The sequence below is a fragment of a genome, unplaced genomic scaffold (assembly GCF_019419815.1).
Source record: "Pyrus x bretschneideri cultivar Hongxiangsu unplaced genomic scaffold, Pyrus_bretschneideri_v1 Contig3, whole genome shotgun sequence".
NCBI lineage: Eukaryota > Viridiplantae > Streptophyta > Magnoliopsida > Rosales > Rosaceae > Pyrus > Pyrus x bretschneideri.
Genome location: NW_025999612.1, coordinates 11,583,287 through 11,606,135, shown reverse-complemented (window position 1 = coordinate 11,606,135; position 22,849 = coordinate 11,583,287). Strand labels below are relative to the sequence as shown.

The 22,849-nt window shown below is 37.3% G+C and overlaps 5 protein-coding genes across 7 annotated transcripts; 4 read left to right on the top strand and 1 right to left on the bottom strand.

Moving 5' to 3' along the window:
* The first annotated feature begins 188 nt into the window (after positions 1 to 188).
* Positions 189 to 4,919, top strand: LOC103937787 (nuclear transport factor 2). Of its 3 annotated transcripts, none has more exons than XM_048589460.1 (9): positions 189 to 360; positions 1,483 to 1,664; positions 2,365 to 2,668; positions 2,752 to 3,002; positions 3,090 to 3,261; positions 3,497 to 3,621; positions 3,707 to 3,772; positions 4,204 to 4,267; positions 4,353 to 4,919. In XM_048589460.1, the coding sequence occupies exons 2-9, from the start codon at positions 1,485 to 1,487 to the stop codon at positions 4,601 to 4,603; spliced, it is 1,413 nt and encodes a 470-aa protein (XP_048445417.1). In that variant the 5' UTR covers positions 189 to 360; positions 1,483 to 1,484; the 3' UTR covers positions 4,604 to 4,919. The 3 variants fall into 3 exon arrangements, with proteins under 3 accessions (XP_048445417.1, XP_009346023.2, XP_009346030.2); XM_009347748.3 differs by having other exon boundaries at positions 190 to 360; positions 1,479 to 1,664; XM_009347755.3 differs by having other exon boundaries at positions 191 to 360; positions 1,479 to 1,664; positions 3,710 to 3,772.
* Positions 4,898 to 5,846, bottom strand: LOC103937779. The gene is made up of 2 exons (XM_009347737.3): positions 5,622 to 5,846; positions 4,898 to 5,469 (listed from the first exon to the last, which is right to left on the bottom strand). The coding sequence occupies exons 1-2, from the start codon at positions 5,787 to 5,789 to the stop codon at positions 5,101 to 5,103; spliced, it is 537 nt and encodes a 178-aa protein (XP_009346012.2). The 5' UTR covers positions 5,790 to 5,846; the 3' UTR covers positions 4,898 to 5,100.
* Positions 5,847 to 6,771: 925 nt separating this feature from the next.
* Positions 6,772 to 8,284, top strand: LOC103937770 (mitochondrial import receptor subunit TOM5 homolog). The gene is made up of 2 exons (XM_009347725.2): positions 6,772 to 6,960; positions 7,992 to 8,284. The coding sequence occupies exons 1-2, from the start codon at positions 6,874 to 6,876 to the stop codon at positions 8,067 to 8,069; spliced, it is 165 nt and encodes a 54-aa protein (XP_009346000.2). The 5' UTR covers positions 6,772 to 6,873; the 3' UTR covers positions 8,070 to 8,284.
* Positions 8,285 to 13,068: 4,784 nt separating this feature from the next.
* On the top strand, positions 13,069 to 16,169 carry LOC103939591 (ninja-family protein AFP3-like). The gene is made up of 2 exons (XM_009349691.2): positions 13,069 to 13,591; positions 15,805 to 16,169. Exons 1-2 carry the CDS (start codon positions 13,069 to 13,071, stop codon positions 16,167 to 16,169), a joined length of 888 nt encoding a protein of 295 aa, XP_009347966.2.
* Positions 16,170 to 18,649: 2,480 nt separating this feature from the next.
* On the top strand, positions 18,650 to 21,606 carry LOC103939581 (ninja-family protein AFP3-like). The gene is made up of 2 exons (XM_009349683.2): positions 18,650 to 19,166; positions 21,254 to 21,606. The coding sequence occupies exons 1-2, from the start codon at positions 18,650 to 18,652 to the stop codon at positions 21,604 to 21,606; spliced, it is 870 nt and encodes a 289-aa protein (XP_009347958.2).
* The last annotated feature ends 1,243 nt before the right edge of the window (positions 21,607 to 22,849 follow it).

The following is a 22,849-nucleotide window of genomic DNA, read 5'->3' as shown; positions in this document are numbered from 1 at the left end:
TTCAGATAATGAAATAAAGTACTACTACTACTCTAATGACATAGACACACTTACCAAATCTTGTAAATATTATGTCTTATTTATTTTATTCCACTTGTATAGTCTACTTTACAACAATTCCAAAATTAAAACAATTTTCCTTATTTATTTGTTTATTTATTCCTGAAGGTACTCTTTCTCTTGTGATCTGACCAAATATGGGCATCTTGACTCTTGAGCATCTTTCTCCCATTTATTCTCTTTTTATTGCCCTCCTGTCTACAAGGACTGCTCTCTCTCTCTCTCTCCGCAGCTTCACTTTGCTTCCTCTCAGCCCACAGATCTCTTTCTCTCTCTAAAGCTCAGATCACATCCGAGCAGGTACTTCAGATTCCTCTCTCGAATCCAACTTTCTTTATGTTTACAGTTTACTGCCCCTGCTGGTTAATTTCATATTTTATTTTATTTGTTTGTCAACATATTATAGTGATTTGATCTGTTAATATCATGTTTTCGCAATTAAATCTCATCATTGCTTTTGATGTTGGCGCTGATAAATTTCTGTGCTGTTCGTATTTTTCTAAATTAGGGTTCATAAGGTTGTAATTAGATATTGTTTTGTTTATCAGTATGGTTATTAAGTTCTGGGCTGCTTCAGTTTTTCAGATGACCCTTTTTGTTGTTTGGTCAAGTTCACTTGGTCTGCTCCATTTGGGTTTTATTGGGATTACCATAACATGAATAAATACTTCTGGGTTTTCGAAATTGCTTGTAATCAGTTTGCGAATTTCCGCAATTTGAGCATGTTTAGTTCCTAATGTGTGGTTTGTGTTATTGTGATGTTACACTTATCATTGAATACTCGTTACTCGATACAAGTTTAGCTCGTAGTACTTGGACCTATAAGCTCAAAGACAAAGCCTTTTGCTATAAGTGCTTGTAGTACTTGGACTTAAAGTGTTCGTGTCGTGCGTACTTATCAGGTTATTAGAGTTTCGTAGTGTAGCTACTACTTTGCTAGTTTCTGATTCTCTTGTTACAAAAACGATATCCCAAATGTGTCATTGGTTATGCCCGTATATTCATTATCAAATCTTACTAGACCTTTTACTGCTTTAATCTGTCTTATGTTTTCAGTGTATTGATTGTTTTATTGGTTGGTTATGATTCTAATGTGTGGTTGTGATATTATACTTGTGATTGAATCTCCAAAACTGTTTTAGGCATTTAGCTCATAGTAATTTAACTTATGAGCTCAAATACAAAGCCTTTGCACTCTAATCTGGCGCTTACAATGCTCCTGTATGCTTATCCGGTTATAAGATTTTCGTATTGTAGTTTTACTTTGCTACTTTGCTGATTCTCTTGTTACATATACGATATTCACAATGTATCTCTTGCTTTTGGTCTCTTCTTGTTGTTGTAATTTTCTTTTAACATCTTAGTAGTTTCGTCAATATGTTCTTTTACTACAAGTACTGATTTTAAACATTCTGTAGATAGTCATGCAGGAAGCGACTCCTGCCCCTGCTCCCAGTGCCCAACTTGTTGGCAATGCCTTCGTAGAGCAATATTACCATATTCTTCACCAATCTCCACAGCTAGTGCATAGGTTTTATCAGGATTCGAGCTCTCTAAGCAGGCCAGATACCAAGGGCAATATGACAACAGTGACGACCATGCAAGTATGTATTCTTTCGTTCATATATGTTCACGACACAGTTTCTACTTCAAGGCCTTAGATACTTTGGAACATGCTCATGGTTCGGTTTTCACAGAAAGATTATTTTCATAACATGTTTCGAGATTTGACTTTTCGTTTTTGTATGGCTTAACATGAATTGGGAAACATTTTTCTTTACATTTCCAATTCAGTTTTTCACTTTAACGCATTAAAGAAGTTTAATTTTTAGCAAGCATGTAGAAAAATATATATTTTACAATGGTTGAACATGAATTTGGCGGCTTTTCCAAATACATTGTTGTATTAAACTTTTCTTTAAGTGTATGTTGAAAAACGTGGACAGGATGTCTATTTGATGCTTCCAAATGTAGACATTTATGGACCAATTATAACCGGCCTAACTGGTAACATTTTTTATATGATTGGGTGGCTGATTCAGATGGCCAGTGCTCTAGTCATGAAATGATGAAAGTTTTGGTATATTGCATGTTGAACATGTTACAGTATAAAAAGTGAGGCATTTAATGAATCAAATTCACGACCTTTTTGGGACCAAACTTTTTGTTTTAAAAATCGAAAAATTATGCATCACTTCTTGGCCTTGATATAAACTGAATTGAGAATCCTGAATTTTTATTGTAAATTATAATTATTGATGATAAATATTACATTTGTTAACATTGCACTATCTATTGGAACAGGCAATAGGTGAAAAAATTCAGTCCTTAAATTATGGAGACTATACAGCAGAAATAAAAACAGCAGACTCTCAAGAGTCTTATGAGAAAGGGGTGATTGTTCTTGTGACTGGATGCTTGACTGGAAAGGACAACGTGGGAAGAAAATTCGCGCAGACATTCTTTCTAGCTCCACAGGAAAAAGGGTACTATGTATTGAATGATGTTTTTAGGTATATTGAGGACAACGAATCATTGCCGACTGATACTGCCTCAGTCAATGGCATCAATGAAAGTGCTCCAGAAGCTATTGTGACAGCAGAACCAGGTTAACATTAGTTTTCTTTCTTCCTATACCTTTTTGTGATTTGCTTTGCCTGTCATTTTCAAATTGCTTTTATGTTTGTCCAGAGCCTATTCACGCTCCCGATCATCTTGTGGTGGACCCTGCTACTCCCTCTGAGGAAGAAGATCTCAATAATGGTGCTGAAGTTTGTGATCCTTCAGATAATGACGAACGATCGGTTGTTGAAGATGAGCTTGTGGAACCCGAGCCCCAAGCTCTTGCAAGTCAGAATAGAGGTCTTGCAGAAGTTGATCCAACCCCTGATCCTGCCCCTGAAACTCAGGAGGATGCTCCAAAGAAATCATATGCATCAATTGTGCGTTAAGGCTCATAGTTGATGTTTTTAGGAGAAAGTATTTTTACTTTTTGTGTCAACTGATTTTGGCGTGCTTTTACTTTTCAGCTATTGGAGAAAAGCACAGCCAGTTCTGTCCGCGTGGTTCCCCGCACTGTGAGGACTGTATCTGCAAACAGTGATCATCAATCCACTGGTCCTGCAAAACCATTTCCTGCGCCAGAGGCATCAGCTCCTATAGGTGATGCTGCCCCTGAAAGCAGCAACACTCACGAGGAAGGTAAATAATACTCAGCTTTCTGCCTTTGTTTACTCTCAAAAAACAAAAATAGTACTCATCTTTCAATGGTTGGGTTGCTCAGTTAACTACCGTAACACTTGCCTGAGTTTTAGACTTGCATTTAGTCTTTCATGAATGATGCATGATCTGTTAGCTATTTATTGTCATGCAAACAGCAAGATCAAACTTATTCGTGTTATGGGTTATTATCTAATCTACAATTTATTCTTTACAGCACCTGAAGGTTACTCCATACATGTACGGAATTTGCCGTATGATGCAACAGTAGGACAACTTGAGAAGGAGTTCAAGAAGTTTGGGCCTATTAAGCGTGATGGGATCCAAGTCAGGAGTAGTAAGGTATTCTTCATTTGTATAATTCACTTCCTGATCCAACTGATAATTTTTTGGTGTAACCTTACAGTTCATATATTTGTCTTTCTAGCAGCAAGGATTCTGTTTTGGCTTTGTTGAATTTGAAAGCTTGAGTTCCATGCAAAGTGCACTTGAGGTAATGTGCTTCACTTTCATATTCCACTTCTCAAATTCCAAGGGCCTGGTTTTTAGCATACAATTAGTGTTACAGTTTGGCTCTTTTAGTTCAAAACTGTAGATATATTATGAGTCATTTATATTGGCTCGAGGACATTTTGTTTTGTCAATAAAAAACAGCATGGACACTTATTTGGAGTCGAAAATGGAGGTATTGTCCCTCGTGAATATCTACTGGTGTCCCTAGAATCCTAGATCTGTTGTTTGAGTGATAGAAAATTATAATCTCCAGTGTGTTTTGTGTTTACAACCTTACTGGGATATAAGTGCAGTTTGATTGGATTCTCATACTGTAACGTGTTTATTCGTAGTTGTGGGAGCCACTGTATGTTTACGTATCTTGTATCATTGTATTTTATTCAATTTTGAACAATTTGAAAATTGTTGCAGGCCTCACCTATCACCATCGGGGATCGCCCAGCAGTGATTGAGGAAAAGAGAACCTCAACTCGAGGTAAGCTGGGGTTTATAGAAGGTTGCTAGGTAAAAGATAACTCCTCTTAAATAATGCTAAGCTAACGAAACTTCTGGTTGTTCAGTTAGCAGTGGTGGGAGAGGGAGGTTCACTTCAGGAAGAGCTGGCTATCGGAATGACAATTTCAGGGGTCGTGGGAACTATGGTGGTGGCGGCCGTAGCTTTGGTAGGAATGAATTCAGAAACCAGGGTGAGTTTTCTGGGCGAGCCAGGGGCTCAGGAGGACGCAGTGCAGATGGTTATCAGCGGGGGAGTTCCGGTGGAAGAGGTGGGCGTCAAGGTGGGGGAAACCGCATTGCCATTCCCCCTACTTAAGTTTTTTTTAGAGAAGGTGGTGGATAGACAATTTTTTGCTCACAAGAGGGTCACTTTTTCTTCCCTTTCTTTTCCTTCAATTGCTATTTGTCGGATAAAAGAGCTGTACTGAGCTATTAGAAACTTAGGTTTTTTGTTAAATTTCGAGTTTCTGCGAAGATTCGTGCTTTTTCCCCTTCCTTTTTTGGATAACCTATGTTTATCTTTAGATTATTTTCGTAGAGCTTACACGGCGTGAGTAAGTTGTGTTAGTTCAATGTACTTCTATGAATCCAGATCTATATATTTATGTTATTTTGGTCATGAAATTTCTCCATCTCCATTTTTGTCATAGATGTATCTAAAGCATTCACAGTTACACTTACACAAAAGGGCCAAAATAATAAGTGCCAAGCTAAAACGCACGATAGTGCATGACTGGCTTAGGACATCGTCACTGTGGCATCTCGGTGCAAGCAAGTTTTCTCTCTCCCGAGATAGACCTAGCTCATCAAATTTCAATTTGATTTCTGCAAGCTGGATACAAGATTTGATGCAGCAAAAGCAGCTGAACCACCAGCTACTGCAGCCAAAGCAACAACAGCTTGTAACCCTATCTCCAAAGGAGAATCCTCCGGCACAAGAAAAACAACAAATGGACCCAAAACCAGCAGTCCTAAGCTTAAACTCAACAACGCACCGGGAGTTCCCGGGTCGGTGGCCGCTGACAGGATTCCGAATTCCTCCGCTTTGGAGAGCAACCCTAGCTTCTCTATCGTCGACAATGAGAGCCCGGACTTCTCTGCCGTGGATAGCAGGCCGGCTTTCTCCGCTTTGGTCAGTAGCTTCAGTTGCTCCACCCTTGTTAGTAGCTTCACAGATGAATTCTGCAATGCAAAAACAGTCCCACGTCGGAATACCAACCAAAGAAATTACGATATTTATAACGAATAATTCTATTCTAATACCACCGATGGCCGAGGCTTTTTGTGATAAAACCCGACAAACATATTTTGAAGAGAAGAAGAAAAGTACCCACCTTCTTGGAGCTAAGTGTTTTGGTAGCTGAAGGCATGGGTTTCTGGGCAGCCATGGATTGGATGAGGAGGGGAGGGGAAGAAGCAAAGTTGCCCCCTTTTGCCGCCGCTGCTGCTCTGAAAGTGAAAGGCACGCTTCCTGCGCTGCTGCAAAATGCTCCGGCCTCCATTTTTCTCCCACGCTCTGTGTCAGTGTCTCTGAGGGCGATGATTGAATCCTTGAGGAAGGCTTTGGTTTGGGCTTAAATTAGTGGACAAGGAAGATCAGGTTCGTTGTATACGTGTCACTATGTGGATCGCTGGATGGAAAGAGAGAGGCTGGTAGACAGTAGCTTTCTACCTTTTTTTTTTCTTCTTTTTTTAATCTTTAAATTGAGTTTTTGTTTTTATATTCGTTATTTGAATCTAATTTCACATGATTTATAGTCCTCTTATAATCAAATTAAATAAATTAAATAAAAACAACGAATAAAATTAAATAATGGCATGTAGAAAGAGGGAAAAATGTATGTTTATTAATTTTTTTGTTATATTACAAAAAGTTAGAACTTGTGTATGACAAATCATTTCTTAACGGATTTAATTACGACAACCTAACATCGAACTTAGATTCCCTAATTTTGTTGTATTAAATTGTTAAATCCAAAACATAGGTACTGAAAAATTGATGAGTTAAAGTTGAGAGAGTTAAACCAAAATTGATCGTATCTTTACAATGTGATATTTTAATTTTAACCACTTTAATTAAATGATAAAAAAGATTTATTCTCGAGTGTAAAATGACATACACACTGACTTGATCAATTGGACGTCTAACCGTCTAGTCAAATTAGGTACCAAACCTTTTTTATATTACCCTATTTATCTATTTATATATTTTTTAGCAGACGATATTATTTACACTAAATAGTGGGGAAGGGGCTAAGCCTCATAATGGGCGAGCTATGATAATGTGGTTCAAATTCGCATTTGGCGAAAATCGAATGCAAAACCTCTCACTTACAAGTGAAATGGGTATCACTAGACTGTAATACTAATAACACTCTATTTATTTATTTTAATTTTGCAACGAGTAACTGAATGAGTGGGGTTGTTTTGGTAATTTCGTCACTTGCCTTCTCCCTTTTAACGGGATTTCGCACGGACTCTATTTTTTCCCATCGAGCACTGTCCCAATCTCAAAACCCCCAAACCTAAACCCTAACTCCCAAACTCCCTCTCCCTCTCCCTCTCCCTCTGCTTCTCCACACATCAATGGCGGACTTCAACGTTTCACTTGAAAAGGCGAAATTTTTCTTGCAGTCGCAGTATCACGACGAGGAGAAGTGGGCTCTTAACATGGTAATCTCTCAAATACTCTCCTACTTTTCAATTTTGATCGAAGCTTCAAGAATTTGTATCTGCAATCTCTTGGTTTTAATTTCTCTTTTGGCTTCAATTTCTGCATAATTTCCTACATATATATGTATATGATTTTGTATGTTTTGTCCATAGGATGTGGGAAAGTTTATATTTGTTTGGATTAGAATTTATAGCTATACAATGACTTGTGATTGCGATTCATGGATGTTCTAGGGACCTCTGTTATGTTGAAATCCTCCTGTGTGTGACTCATCGTGTAATAGTTGCGGGATGCGAGTGGCCGTGCAACCAGCTGTATTGCGTGATTGATTGGCCACTCGCATCCTGCAGCTATCGCACAAGATTTATCCCGCCTTGGAGAAAAAACTTAGTCTGTTATGTGCCTTTTGTTACGAAGTTATTAATGGAAAGCTGGTTTTTCAAGTACAGGGGTTACTAACGGTTCATTTAAAGTGTCCTGTAATCAGACTTTCTTAGGTGTTGTGTATTTGAATTGATATCACTAAATGACTAATCAGTGTTATATGATCGTGTCGTGCATTTTGTTGTTGCATAAGCTTAATATGTTAGTTTTAGGAACTTTAGAAGTGGAAGAAAATGTGCCTTCTATGTTAGATCGGGAAAGACATGAAATTTAGTTAACATTACGGTACATGGATGGGATAATTTACTAATCGATTTATGATGCCTTTTGCCTATAACGATAGATGCGCTTTTAGGTCACGCATGTCCCACCGTCTCTTTTATGTTTGATCTTTGTATGGTGGAAAATTTGTACCTGAGGCCAAACAAAGCTTTTCCTCACATACTTTAGATATGAGGAAAGTTGCCTTATATATTTTTAGCCTTGTTATACTGTAGATAAACCTTTCTATTATTTCGGAACTGCGTTTACTTGCTTTGCGTAGATGCTGGATGGTTATCTCACTTATACAAGTCATAAATTCATCTTTTTTTTGTTTAGAAAATGATAAGGCAAAAGAATTAAAAGTGTGTTCTCTATCTCGCAGAAATTGCTGCGTGCTGCAGGGCTGTTTGCAGGATCGATTCTTCTAATGAGGAGTTATGGTGATCTGATGGCTATTTGAGCTCTACCAATATGTCGTAGGCCATCTTATTTCGCAAGTTCTGTACGGTTCCTTTTGTTGTTTTCGCAGATTTGTTTAGCACTCTATTAAGTTACAGGGTTTCCCTGTTTACTTTTATCGTGTCGATGTTAGTAACCTAAATGTGTTTCCAAAAACATAAGAATGTGGTTCTCTTGGAGAGTTTTTGAGATGAATGAAATTACTCAACTTTCATATACTGGATGGCTGATTATCGATTGCTTATTCATTTGATTTTCCATGCAACTTATTCACCATTAGATGGTGAATAGAATTTTTTTGATACAAGCAATATTTTTTTATTTTTGGAAAATTGGACATTGTATTCCAGGGCCCAAGGCGAAAAAAAGATACAAAGAGGTCCACAAACTATATAAGTACAAAACAAAACAATGGACCTGAATAGTACACACAAAAGAGCCCAAAACAAGTTTTGGGGCCCAAGACAAACACAGACAAAACTACAGAGCTCCTTAGAACCTTGCAATCCCTTTCGTTGCCGGAAATGTCGAGAGCCACCATCACAATCCGTACAACACTCTGACCAACCAGTGCTCCAACATCGCAAAGCATCCACACCAGCGCAAACCCATGCCCCGAACTGCCATCAAGCAACAACCGTCCAGAAACGAAGAATCTGGTGACTCCTACAACCTGCAACAACCCCCGTGCTGATCGCAACCAGTAGACGAAAGAACCTGGTGGAGAAGCCACCGAGTATAGTGCCAATAAAGGCAAACAAACAGAAGGTGGTTGTGTGTACACCCGAGTAAAAACTTTACACACCTTCCAAGGAAAACACAGCCGAGTGTTGTGAAGAAAAGAGGTTGCACATTGGGAAAGAGGAAGCAACAAGGAAGGATGGAGCCCACCTGAATTGGGACTAGAAGGAATAGGGAAAATAGAGTAAGAGGGATAGATGAGAGACATGGAAGTGGAAGGAAAACTAAGGTAAGTGGAAGGAAAACTAAGGTGAGGCTAAAAAGAAATGGAAGAAGGGTGGGTGGAAGAAGGAAGAAGAACAAGATGGTCACCGACCCTTGCTGGAGCTCGGGCCGACGACTAAGGAAAATAAAAAGAAAAAAAAAGAAAAAAGAAAAGAAGCCAACAATGAAAAAGCTCACATAGAGAGGTGAGAAAGACTCTCAGAAGAAAAAAAAGAAAAAAGAAAAGAAGCCAACAATGAAAAAGCTCACACAAAGAGGTGAGAAAGACTTTCAGAAGAGATGGAGAGAACGGCTCTCATAAAATGGGAAAAGCTTGATACAAGCGATATTGGTGGATGAGATTTTGAACACATAATCTCTGGATGTTATAAGATAGTTTCATCTTTGGCTTCGGCTTTAGCTTCAATGGGCTTTAGGGTTCGCATTAGGGGTTTGAGTGGTCCGAGCGCCATTGCAAGTGAGTTAGAAGGTGAAGAACATATAAATTAGGCCCCTTGGGTCATTTATTATGGGGCCAATTTACAAATATGAAAAATAGGTAATCCAAGCGAAATTGAGGGGGAAGAAATTTGTCGCCGTTCAAGGGAGTCAAACTTTGGATATTCCATTTACATGTGTACAAGCGATATTTCTACTTTAAGGGGAGAATGAGGGTTTGGACTGAGTTGAAGATGATGGTCTTAAACACCAAGGCAATTCACTGCTTACCACCAAATCGTATTATTAATTGGTGGGTTTCGTATATGCTCTTAGTATCTCAAAAATACTCACCACCAAATCGTATTGTTAATTGGTGGGTTTCGTGTATGCTCTTAGAATCTCAATTTTTGCAAACATTTTTTAAAATAGGACTCGTTCAAGATTACTTTTCTAAAATGCACTTAAGGCTATAGGCGATAAATCAACTTAATGGGTTAGTTTGATTTCACCTTACACCGTCATCACCACTACCAATCTCACCTATATATTACAGTGATATCAAATTGAATGGATCTTAACGGGTACTCATTAACAACTCAATAAAGTGATTTGCCGTCTTCATGCTATCAAAAAAGTGTTTTCACCCTTCTAAATACAATTCTAAACAAGGCCTTGTTCCCCATTGAGTTTTTTGAGTATGAGTCTCCTCTTTTTTTTTTTTCCTCATTTTTTTTCTACTTCTATTTGAACGGTCACGATTAAACCACGTCCACATTTTATATATTAATTTTCTACGAAAAAAGAAAGACAAAATGAAAAATATGAGGGGACGGGAAAGAATCCTACCCCATCACTTTTTATCTACACTTGGCAGCCATTGGTCCGAGACTCCGTGTGCTCTAGGCGCATGGCACGAGATCTTGGCCCACAGTGCATGTAGCCTGACAGCGAAGCACTGACACAACGGCCCCTATGACGTGGTCCGTTCCCGGGGTGCATTGGCCACTACAACTTGTTGGGGAGTTACGGGACCCGCCTCGCTGACTTGGCACCTTGCTGCCGCATGGCGCACTTGTCACATCGGATCTGAGAAACAGAGTGAGAGAATCCTCTCAATTCCTCGTCACTGGTTTTTAATCTGAAAGTCATCGATCATCGAGTTTTTGGTGTTGTGTTTTCGTTGGACAGTGTTATGATTTATATAATTGTGAATTTTATTTGTTCAAAAAAAATATATATATATAATTGTGAATTTTATTTGTTCAAAAAAAAATATATATATATATATAATTGTGAATTTTAATTAATTAGTAAAATTATTTTAGAGATTTTAGAACTTTTTTCTAATTAGAACTACGCTATTGCGTTTTAACTTGATAATTACTAACATTCCGTGCCTTAATACAAAGTTTTTTCTCTGAATATTGCTACATGAAGAAGAAAAGATGTACGATTTAATTCACAATTTAATATATCAAAGGTATGTTATTGTTGAATGAATAAATGAAACTGGGTTCGATGAAATTTTCAAACTAAAAAGACTTATTAAATGGGTCAAATACAATTTAAAGTTCTCGTCTTGACCATTATGTAGTAAATTTGAATTAGATCAATTGGTCAGACAATTTATTAACACTTTTATACCGTGTTTCAAACCTCTTTTTTGGGTGTAAATTAGAAATTTTTTTTTAATTTTGAAAATTAATTAACTTGTCTAAATCTCTTTTTTTCGACAAGATTAAATTGAATTGAACGAGTTTGAATTAATTTTTTCCTAATGAGGTGCAAAAAGTGTGAACAAATATCTTAAAAAAGAGAAAGGTTATCCACACTCATTTTTATTTCTTACACACCTGGTCCCTCTCAATTTTCGGTCGTCGATCGGATCAAATGAATTAAAGAAGACCAATGATAAAAAACTGATAAGAACGTATGAAAGGTAAAAAAATGTGTGTGAATAACATTATCCCATAAAAAAAATAGTGAAATTTCTAGTGGGGATTGCTTTGCTATAGCATTGGGAATTACGAAATGCGTTACAAGTTCCTCTTACACTTCAGACGTGCCTCATAACAATGCAAACAAAGCCAACGCAGAAACAATATTTCCATACCAACTTCCACTCCTTCCACTCCTCTTAAAGGAAAACGATTACATAAAGCAGATTTATCGTCATGTAAAGTCTCAATAATGAATTGTCATAGATGAATATTTCTCATAACAAAGTATTATTAGGTCGAAACGTCACGGTAATGATGAATTTGTATCATATAAGTTGCTCTCATATGAAGGACAAGAATGATTTACATGGTACAAACAACTATCAACGTAGCGTTATGTGCTAGTGAGAGAAAGTGTGGAAGTTTTGTGTACAAATAGTCGTACATGGTGACGAGTGAACTAGTTTCATATAAGTTGCTCTTAGTTGAAGGACAAGAAAGATTTACATGGCATGTGAAGACTGCCACCATGGCATTATGTGCTAGTAACACAAGGAAAATGCTAGAGAGACATGAATATTTTTTTACCACATTCATGTAATATGATATGGTAAATGATGTGTATATGTCATGTCAATTAATGAGATTATCTCATTGAATGTTGATATATATACGTGTCAATTGCCACATCATATAGTAGATGAAAAAAAATATATATAGTCGCTCTGGCAATAATCCTCTTTTTAAAATTGCACTCAATTTTCCTTACAATTACATGCAAAAGTCCATAAGAGAAAGAGGAAAACGCAGAAACAGCTAAGATGAGTTACAGGTGGTGGGAGAGGAGCAAAGCCATGGAGCTGCAAATTGCAAAGGCTGATGAGAGAGAGAGAGAGAGAGAAAGAGAGAGATGAAAAGAGTAACCGTAGAAAATGCGAACCAGTCTCTATGCAACACTGTGCTATCCTCTTGGAACCACGTGGAGATTGAGAAATGCAGTCACTGTAATACCTTCAAACACCGATTTCCAATATTAATCCCCCCCCTACCCTGCTCCAAATCTCTCACATAAGTTTTGCAGTTCTGTATTTGCAGAGAGAGAGAGAGAGAGAGAGAGAGAGAGAGAGTAGTTGGTTGCAGGAGCACCAGTCTGTCACAAAACCCTTGTAAGCCTGCCTTTCTGGGTTTTTTTTTTCTTTCCATCTCTCTCTCTCTCTATATATATATATATATTTTATTTTTTTTTTCTTTTCTAAAACTTAGGTTAAGATTGAAATCTTAATGGTATTTTCAAAAACCCATGTAATCATATCTGGGTTTGCTTCATCTCTCTCATTTTCTAAAAATTACGGTTAAAGATTGAATTTTTCATGGTAATTTCAAAAATCCATGTAACCGTTTATGGGTTTTAAAAATTGGTCAAAGATCAAATTTTGGGGTTTCTGGGTTTTCTGAATTTCTCACTGTTCTTCATTTTCTTGCTGCATATGCAGTTTCAAAACTTGGGTCAAAAATTACATTTTTCATGGTGTTTTCTTTATCTTTAATTTTCTCCTGCCAAAAACATGCAATCAAAATTTTCATGCCTTGCCCTAACTTTTGCTTTTTCTTGCTGCAGAAGAGGAGGCTTAAACAAATCGTTTTTCAGTCCAATCTGCTCACTTCCTATCTGACATGGCCGCCGCAAACAGAGACAACCTTTCTCAACCCCACAACGCCGCCAAGCTAAATAACATCGCCGATTCCCAGATCCCAGACCTCAACCTGGAATTCTCTCTCGGCGGGATATACACCGAGAATTCCAACCAAAGCCCTCTGGACCGGTCCTCCACGGAGGCTGGAGTCTTGAGGCTTCAAGAACCCCAAACGGCCCCGCAGATGGCTGCTGCTCCAGTTCGTTCCATACGGCGTCCGAGGGCAAGGTCTCTCCCAAAAGAGCCAAGGCTCAGGCGGCCGATCAGGCCCAAGGACGTTCTAGCCTTGAGAAGGCGGGAGACCAAACAGAAGATAGCTCAGAGGCAGATGAGCCAGCAACTAGCTGCTTTGCCGGAGGTGGCTAGGGCTGTAGCAGCTCCGGCAGCTCCAACAGCTCTTGCGGTGTGTAGTGCGTCTTGTGCTTCTATCGGTGCCGGGGCCTCGGATACAGTCTATCATTACAAAGAGGAGGGATATTTCACTGTGTCTCGTGCTGCAGAGGGTAAGCCACGCATCAATATTCAAAGCTAATAATTTGTCTATGTTCATTTTTGTTTACCGTTTTAATGTTTAGCCTGAGATTAAGTTGTGATTGTTTGATCTTGTCATACGATTTTTGCATGTTTTTTGTTGAAGCAAAAAGATAGTATATGTTTGTGTGTGTGTGTTTTTATATGATTTTCTGTTTGGTTCAAAGATATATCCACGGTGTGCTAGGTAGCTAAAGGACGAGCTGGTTAACTAGTTGAACATGAAAGTAGAAAACCCTATTTGTCTTTGGAAGGTCTCGATTGAAAGTATTGGAATTGGTTCATGGAAGAGAATGTTGTGCATGCAATTAATTCGAATCGGTAGTTATAGGGTTATTGATACCATTCGGGCATTAGGTAAAACTGATACGATTTGGTTGTTAGGGTAAAATTGATACGATTCGGTAAGTTAGGGTAATTGTAAGAGTAATGAGTGATGCTATAAAGAGAAAATTTAGACCATTTTTTGTAGACAATATGATTTGGTGGTTGATGTTTGGACTCCTTATCTACACCATTAAAAAAGGAGTCCAAACATCAACCGCCACATTATGTGGTCGACAAAAATGGTCTATAAATTTGGTCTGCCTAGCATTTTTCTAGGGTAATTGATACAGTTCGTTAGGGGAAAATTGATATGATTGGGTAGTTAGGGTAATTGATATGATTCGGTAGTTAGAGTAATTGATAGCATTTGGTCGTTAGGGTAATTGATACGATTCAGTGGTTGGTACATTCAAATCAGTCATGAAACATGTAGCAAAGTGATATAACGACAAGAGAATTTACGGCGTCCACGAGGAAAGATGATCTAGCTAGGTTTCTTTTGCTTAGTCAACGATGTTAAAGATCGCGATGATTGGTGAACACGAGTATTGAATATGGGAAACATTCGAGTGCCGACAAAAATTAGGTTAGACCGTATCCGGCCCACGATGAACCAAATGGAAAAAGAAAACTAATTAATTGCATATTGAAACATATTAAGTAAAAGTCTATCCGACAACGTATAGACAAAATAATATAACAACGTTACATATAAGCCCAATATAGAAACTAATCAAAATCAAAATTTTCATCTTTACAGTCCATTTTAGCAATTAATTCAAGAAAAATTCTAATGTACTGTTGCCTAGTTACGGGTTACATGTATTAGTGCAAGTGACATTCCAAAACTTTACTGTTATGAAACTTACAAATCATACAAAATAATTCATGTTTTGAGTCGGAGTTAGTTGGTCTCTTGACCATAAAGTAATAGTTTTGATCAACAATTTAGGAATTTCTTCCCCTATACATACTTGCTGGTTTTTTAACTTCCTGTTACCTTCCATTCACCATTGTGACTATAACTTTTCTGACCGTACTTGATAAAAGAGTTTTGTTGTTCTGCTCTCTTCATTTTGGAATATTAATTTGTAGCAGTCTCGTCTTAGAAATCTCAAAGTTTCATGGTGCCAAAGCTATTGATATCTTTAGATTCGAATAGATCCAGAAAAATATAGTTTCCATTCCTTCAGTTAAGGCGGGGTTGCGATATAGATCTTAGTCGGTTTATCATCCTAATATGTAAATTTGTTAGAAGTATACATAATTTATCGATCTACACGCACAGTCGCATAAATTGGAGAACCTTGAACCTTGATACCTTGAGAGAACATATAGTTTTTATATTCAAATTCTTGTTCAACTATGTTATCTGCATGTTGTTTCTGTGATCATATGTTGAAGTTCGGTTCTTTCTTGTTTTTGACTTGAAGCGTAAAGGGTAAAGGACGTGTATGATTGATTGATTTCTCTTAATAAAACTTGTATCCACGTCTCATAAATGTTTATCCAATTTCAAATTAACAAATTAAATCTGTGTACAATATCATGATGCATATCGTTCTAGCTTTCCTCAACGTCTGCTAAATAAATTGTTTTTGCAGAGTCAATTCCAAGTACCCTAAAACCACTCGGTAGAATTTGTATCTCAATTGCTTACAATAATGCATTCATGACTTTAGCAAGTATGTCATTTTATATAGCAACAAGAGCAATAACATTTTGAGACCACTTGCTAGTTTCAGATTCAAATGTACAGAGGATTTGACTTTCTTTGACCTGTGATATTCATCTTCGTATGGTTTTCTTCGATTGTACTTTCTTCGTCAAAGATTTGAACTGTGTAAATTCCATGCAGGTGCGATAAGTGTTCAGACGTTGCATTCCCAAAGGGATGTTACACCAATAGCCTCCTCTGCAACACCGACCACTACAAAACAGGCTGGCCCTTCACAAAGTACACCTGAAAATCCCTCAAAGAGGGTCAAACATTCCCCTGGAAGTGTTCCCCAGAATGATGGGGACGAAATGGTTTCAGTGAGAACCGCCGGAGAAGGGGGAAGACAGATAGAAGGAATTCTTTATGCTCGCAATGGCCAGGTCCACATTCTGTGCGCTTGCCATGGCCTTTACCACTCACCTGCCGAATTCATTAAGCATGGCGGTGGAAAGGAAGTGGCGAATCCTTTGAAACATATAATTGTCCGCCCTTCTTCTGATTAGGTTGATGATGGTGGTTGTCACCCCTTAGGAATGTAATTGACATCAATTTTCTATCCAACAGGATGTTAATTAAAATATTAAAAACCCTCATATGAGCAATTAGCTCTAATTTATGATGATGTTTGCTCCGTTACCAGATATATAGTCCTTTGTAATTTGTGTAAGTGTGGATGTTGAAGCTTATGCATTTGAACATGTATATACATAATTAAACTCTTGCCTCTTGATTAGTATAGTTCCGCCAAAGCACTGACAATGGATGTTGAGCAGACTTCTGATCACCTTGTAACTTGTTGATATTGCAATAGCTCCAAAATTCAGCACACCTTAGTTCGTGTGACATTGAATTGATGGATGTCAAGCATATATACCTTCGGTCACTTCTAACTTGTTACAGATTTTCGATCTCTTCATAACCTGTTGGCTTTGTACTATGTCCAACTTGAGTTTTTTTAGATTAGGACTTTCCTTTTTATAGTTGGAATCTCTTCTATTTTTTCTACTCTTCTTTCCTTCAGATCTCATTCATTTAAACTCCTTCAAACAAAATCTCAAGGTTCTATTTCTTCTTGATTGAGTTTTTAATGTTGTGTATCTCGTCTTCCTTTCTTTTTTCTTTCCACTATTGTTTTAAAACTCTCATAATGATACAATTAGGAAACTTTATCATTTTCAGCTGCTTACTCTTAGATTGTCTTACTTTCACGTGTTATTACCAATTCACTCATGTTATAACAACTTGATCTATATCCTAGTTCATAACAAATTAAGCTTATCGACGATAAAACGCAAATTAGTAAACTTACGAAATAATATACAAAGTTTCTCATAATAACAAGGTTAGATCATGTTTGGGATTGCTTCTCTAGAAACAACTTCTGTTCATGAGTGCTTTTCTAGAAGTGCTCTTGTCATAAATTTATAAAACACGTTGAAGTTAAAGTGTTGTCACGAATACTCTAATTTGTGGGAACTGTTATTAGTATATTTAGGTTTCATATCTTACTTATGGGTATAATATACATTCATATATTTGTTACTTGAGTAAGGGTAGAATGATTTGCAAATAGATTTATGTCAATATATTATTTTTTTTGTTATATGATATTAATTATATTTTTTTGGGGTTGAAAATGCATAATATTAGAAGATTTTAATTGATTTTTAATATTTTTAGAAAATATAAAATGAGCACTAAAAAAATAAATATATATAATTAGGTAATTGGACTCACTCCTAAAAATCATGTTTTTGGACCTGGATCTAAAAGCCCCTAAAAAAAAAAGTAGAATTCTCTCCCCTCCTATCTCTCTCCCCTTCTATCCCCTCCTATTTAAACGGTTGCGATTATGTCACGTCTACGTCTTGTTTTAAATTTTTCTTATATAGAGAATAAGACAGAAAGAAGAGTATGAGAGGAGGGGATGGAAGGAGATGGTAAGAGGAGGGGATGGAAGGAGATGGTAATAGGAGGGGAGAAAATCTTACTCCCAAAAACTATAGTCGCCCTGGCAATAATCCTGAACGTTTTCAAAATTGTCCTCATTTTTCCTCACAATTGCAAACAAAAATCCATAAGAGAAAGAGGAAAACGCAGAAACAGCTAAGATGAGTCACAGGTGGTGGGAAAGGAGCAAAGTCATGGAGCTGCAAATTGCAAATGCTGATGAGAGAGAGAGAGAGAGAGAGAGATGAAAAGAGTAACCGTAGAAAATGTGAACCATTCTCCTTAATTACAACACTGTGCTCTCTTGTAACCACGTGGGGATTGAGAAATGCAGCAACTGTAACACCTTCAAACCCTTTTCCTCACCGATTTCCAATATATATCTCCCCTACCCAGCTCCAAATTTCACACATCAGTTTGCATTTCTGTATTTGCACAGAGAGAGAGAGAGAATAGTTGGTTGCAGGAGCATCAGTCTTGTCACAAAACCCTTGTAAGCCTGCCTTTCTGGGTTTTTTTCCCCTCTCTCTCTCTCTCTCTCTCTCTCTCTAGATCTATATATATATATATGTATGTATGTATGTGTGGTTGTCTCTTTTTTCTTTTCTAATTCTTAATGGTATTTTCAAAAACCCATCTAATCCTTTCTGGGTTTGCTTCATCTCCCTCTCTCTCTCTCTCTCTCTCTCTCTCTCATTTTCTAAAACTTCCGGTTAAAGATTGAATTTTTTATGGTAACTTTAAAATCCCATGTAACCGTTTCTGGGTTTTAAAAATTGGGTCAAAGATTAAATTTTGGGGTTACTGGGTTTTTGAATTTCTCATTCTTCTTCATTTTCTTGCTGCATGCAGTTTCAAAAATTGGGTCACAAACTACATTTTTCATTGTGTTTTCTGTACTTATAATTTATCCTGTCAAAAACCATGCAATGAAAATTTTCATGTTTTGCCCTAACTTTAGCTTTTTTTTTCTGCTGCAGAAGAAGCTTATACAAATCGTTTTTCAGTCCAATCTGCTCAGTTCCTGTCTGCAATGGCCGCCGCAAACAAAGACAACCTTTCTCAACCCAACAACGCCAACATTCAAAACAACACCGTCGATTCCCAAATCCCGGACCTCAACCTGGAAATCTCTCTCAGCGGGATTTACACCGATAATTCCAACCAAAACCCTCTCGACCGGTCCTCCACGGAGGCCAGGGTCTTGAGGCTTCAAGAAACCCAAAAGGCGCCGCAGATGGCTGCTGCTCCGATTCGTGCTATACGGCTTCCAAGGGCAAGCTCTCTTCCATCAGAGTCCAGGTTGGCGATCAGGCACAAGGACGTTCTAGCCTTGAGAAGTCCGGAGACCAAACAGAAGATAGCTCAGAGGCAGATGAGCCAGCAACCAGCTGCTTTGCCGGAGGTGGCTAGGGCTTTAGCAGCTCCGGCAGCTCCAGCAGATCTGGTGATGTGTAGTGCGTCTTGTGCTTCTAACGGTGCCGGGGCTTTGGATACAGTCTATCATTACAAAGAGGAGGGATATTTCACTGTGTCTCGTGCTGCAGAGGGTAAGCCACACATCAAACTTCAAATCTGATAATTTGTCTATGCTCGCTTTTGTTTACCGTTTTAATGTTAAGCTTAAGATTAAGGTGCGATTGTTTGATCTTGTCATATGATTTTTGCAGCATGGTGTTTTCTGTTGTAATAAAAAGATAGTATATGTTTGTGTGTGCGTTTTTTTATATAATTTTCTGTTTTAGTTCGTACTTCGTAGATATATGCACGGTGTGTTATATAGCTAATTAAACAGGAACTAGTTAACTAATTGAAAATGAAAGTAGAAAACCCTAATTCTCTGTGGAAGGTCACGATTAAAACTTTTGGAATTGGATCGTGGAAGAGAAAATTAGATAAAATTGTTACGATTTAGTTTTTAGGGTAAAATTGATACGATTTGGTAAGTTAGGGTAATTAATATGATTGGTTGTTAGGTAATCGATACAGTTCGTTATGGACGTAATCCTGGATGTGAAGAATAAAAGATAAAAATTGATATGATTGCGTAGTTAGGGTTATTGATACGATTCGGTAGTTAGGGTAATTGATAAGATTCAGTAGTTGGTACATTCGAATTGATCATGAAACGTGTAGCAAAATGATATAACAACTAGGGAAGCAAAGACGACAATTTACGGCGCCCACGAGGAAAGACAATTTATAGTTTTTTTTTGCTTAGTCAACGATGTTAAAGATGGCAATGATTGGTGAACACGAGTATCGAATATGGGAAACATTCGAGTGCCGACAAAAATTAGGTCAAACTGTATCGCATAATGAATCAAATGGAAAAATAAAACTAATTAATTGCGTATTGATAGAAATGAAAATAAAAGTCTATCCAACAACGTATTGACAACGTTACATATAAGACCAATAGAAGCTAATCAAAATCAAAACTTTCATCTTTACAGTCCATTTTAGTAAGTAAGTCAAAAAATTTCTTATGTGGTGTTGCCTAGTTACGGGTTACGTGTGTTGTTGCGCATAATGTGTAAGTGACATTCCAAAACTTTACTGTTATGGAAACTTGCAAGTCACACAAAATAGTTCATGTTTTGAGTCGGAGTTAGTTGGTCTCTTCACCATAAAGTAATAGTTTTGATCAACAGTTCAGGAATTCCTTCCCCTGTATATATATACTTGCTGGTTTTTTAACTTCCGGTTCAGCATTGTGACTATAACTTTTTTGACCATGCTTGATGAAAGAGTTTTGTTGTTCTTCTCTCTTCATTTTTGGAATATTAGTTTGTAGAAGTCTCGTCTTAGAATTTAGAAATCTCATAGTTTCATTGTGGCAAATCTGTTGATATATATCTTTAGATTCAAATAGATCCAGAAAAATATAGTTTTCCTTCAGTTCAGGTGGGTTTGGGATATAGATCTGAGCCGGTTTATCAACCTAATATGCCAATTTCTGAAGTGGAAACATCGATTTATCAGCCTAATATGTAAATTTCTTAGATGTATACGGAATTTATAGATCTACACGCACAGACACATAATTAAACTGGAGAACTTGAACCTTGATACCTTGAGACAACATATAGGTTTTTATATTCAAATTCTTGCTCAACTATGTTATCTGCATGTTGTTTCTGTGATCATATGTTGGAGTTCGGTTCTTTCTTGTTTTTGACTTGAAACGTAAAGGGTAAAGGACGTGCATGATTGATTGATTTCTCTAAATAAAACTCGTATCCACGTCTCATAAATGTTTATCCAATTTCAAATCAACAAAATCTGTGTACAATATCATGATGCATATCGTTCTAGCTTTCCTCAACATCTGTTAAATAAATTGTTTATGCAGAGTCAATTCCAAGTACTCTAAAACCACTCGTTAGAATTTCTATCCCAATTGCTTACAAGAATGCATTCATGACTTTAGCCAAGTCATGTCATTATATATATATATATATATATATATATATAGCAATAAGAACAATAACATTTTGAGACAACTTGCTAGTTTCAGACTGAAATGAATAGAGGATTTTACTTTCATTGACCTGTGACATTCACCTAATTCGTATGGTTTTCTTCGATTGTACTTTCTTCGTCAAAGATTTGAACTTGTGTAAATTCCATGCAGGTGCGGTAAGTGTTCAGACGTTGAATTCCCAAAGGAATGTTACACCAGTAGCCACGTCTGTAACAGCGGCCACTACAGAAGAGGTTGGCCCTTCACAAAGTACACCAAAGAGGGTCAAACATTCCACTGGAAGTGTTCCCCAGAATGATGGGGACGATATGGTTTCAGTGAGAACCACTGGAGAAGGGGGAAGACAGATAGAAGGAATATTGTATGCCCGTGATGGCGAGGTCCACATTTTGTGTGTCTGTCACGGCCTCTTCCACTCCCCTGCCGAATTCATTAAGCATGGCGGTGGAAAAGAAGTCGCCAATCCTTTGCGGCATATATTTGTCCGGCCTTTTTCTGATTAGGTTGACGGTGGTGGCTCCGTCACCCCTTAGAAATGTAACTAATATCAACTTTTTAATGAGCAGAATGTTAATTAAAATATAAGCACCCTCATTTGAGCAATCAGCTCTAATTTTATGATGATGTTTACTCCGTATATTACAATATATAAAGTCCGCTTATGCATTTGGACATATACATGAACGCTTGCCTCTTGACTAGTATAGTTCCGCCAAAGCACTCGGACAATGGATATCGAGCGGACTTCTGATCACCTTGTAACTTGTCGATTTTGCGATACCTCCAAAGTTCAGCACCTCTTAGTTCATGGGACATTGAATTTATGGATGTGAAGCATATATACCTTCGATCCCTCCTAAATTGTTACAAATTTTCGGTCACTTCATAACTTGTTGGCTTTGTACTATGTCCAACTTGAGTTTGATTGGGTTAGGGCTTTCCTTTTTATAGTTGGATTCTCTTCTATTTTTTCTACTCTCCTTTCCTTTAGATCTCATTCATTTAAACTCCATTAAACAAAATCTCAAGGTTCTATTTCTTCTTTATTGAGTTTTTAATGCTGTGGATCTCTTCTTCATCTCTTTTTGCTTTCCACTAAAGTTCTAAAACTCTCTTAATCTTTACAAGTAGGAAACTTTATCCTTCGATTTTGGTTTGGTTTGACAGTGGGAACCAAAGTAACCGAACCATTTGATTTTGGTTTGGTTCAATTTCAAATGTTTTTTGTTACAGTTTAGACCTAACTTATAGTCCCGTTGAAAAATTGGGCTTACTTTGCAAGCTTGTTTCGGTTTGGGTTTTCAATTTTTGTTATTTTATTTTTAAAAGTTTTTTCAGTTTGTTTTTGGCTCCTAAACGGGAAAGAACAATTTACAGTTTGTAAAACCAAATTGATAACCACCATACAAAATTCAAGGAAATCTCTTGGTTTGTTTCCAAATCAAAGGGGAAACACAAATTCCAGCAACTAATAGCCACTGTACTAAAATTCAAGTATCCAAATCAAAATTCATGTATAAACTCCACCAAATAACCAACTACAACTCCAGCACTTAATTTGCTAATTATTAAATTAAATGTTGTTTTATATTATGCAGTTCGGTTCTAAATATTAGGATCCAAAACTAAACCGTTATTTTAACTTTCGGTCCAATTTGTTTCGGTTTCGGTTTCGGTTTCGGTTTCGATCCCAATTGCCCAAGTCTATTACTGGACCAACCACATGTACTATTCTCCGTTCCCCAT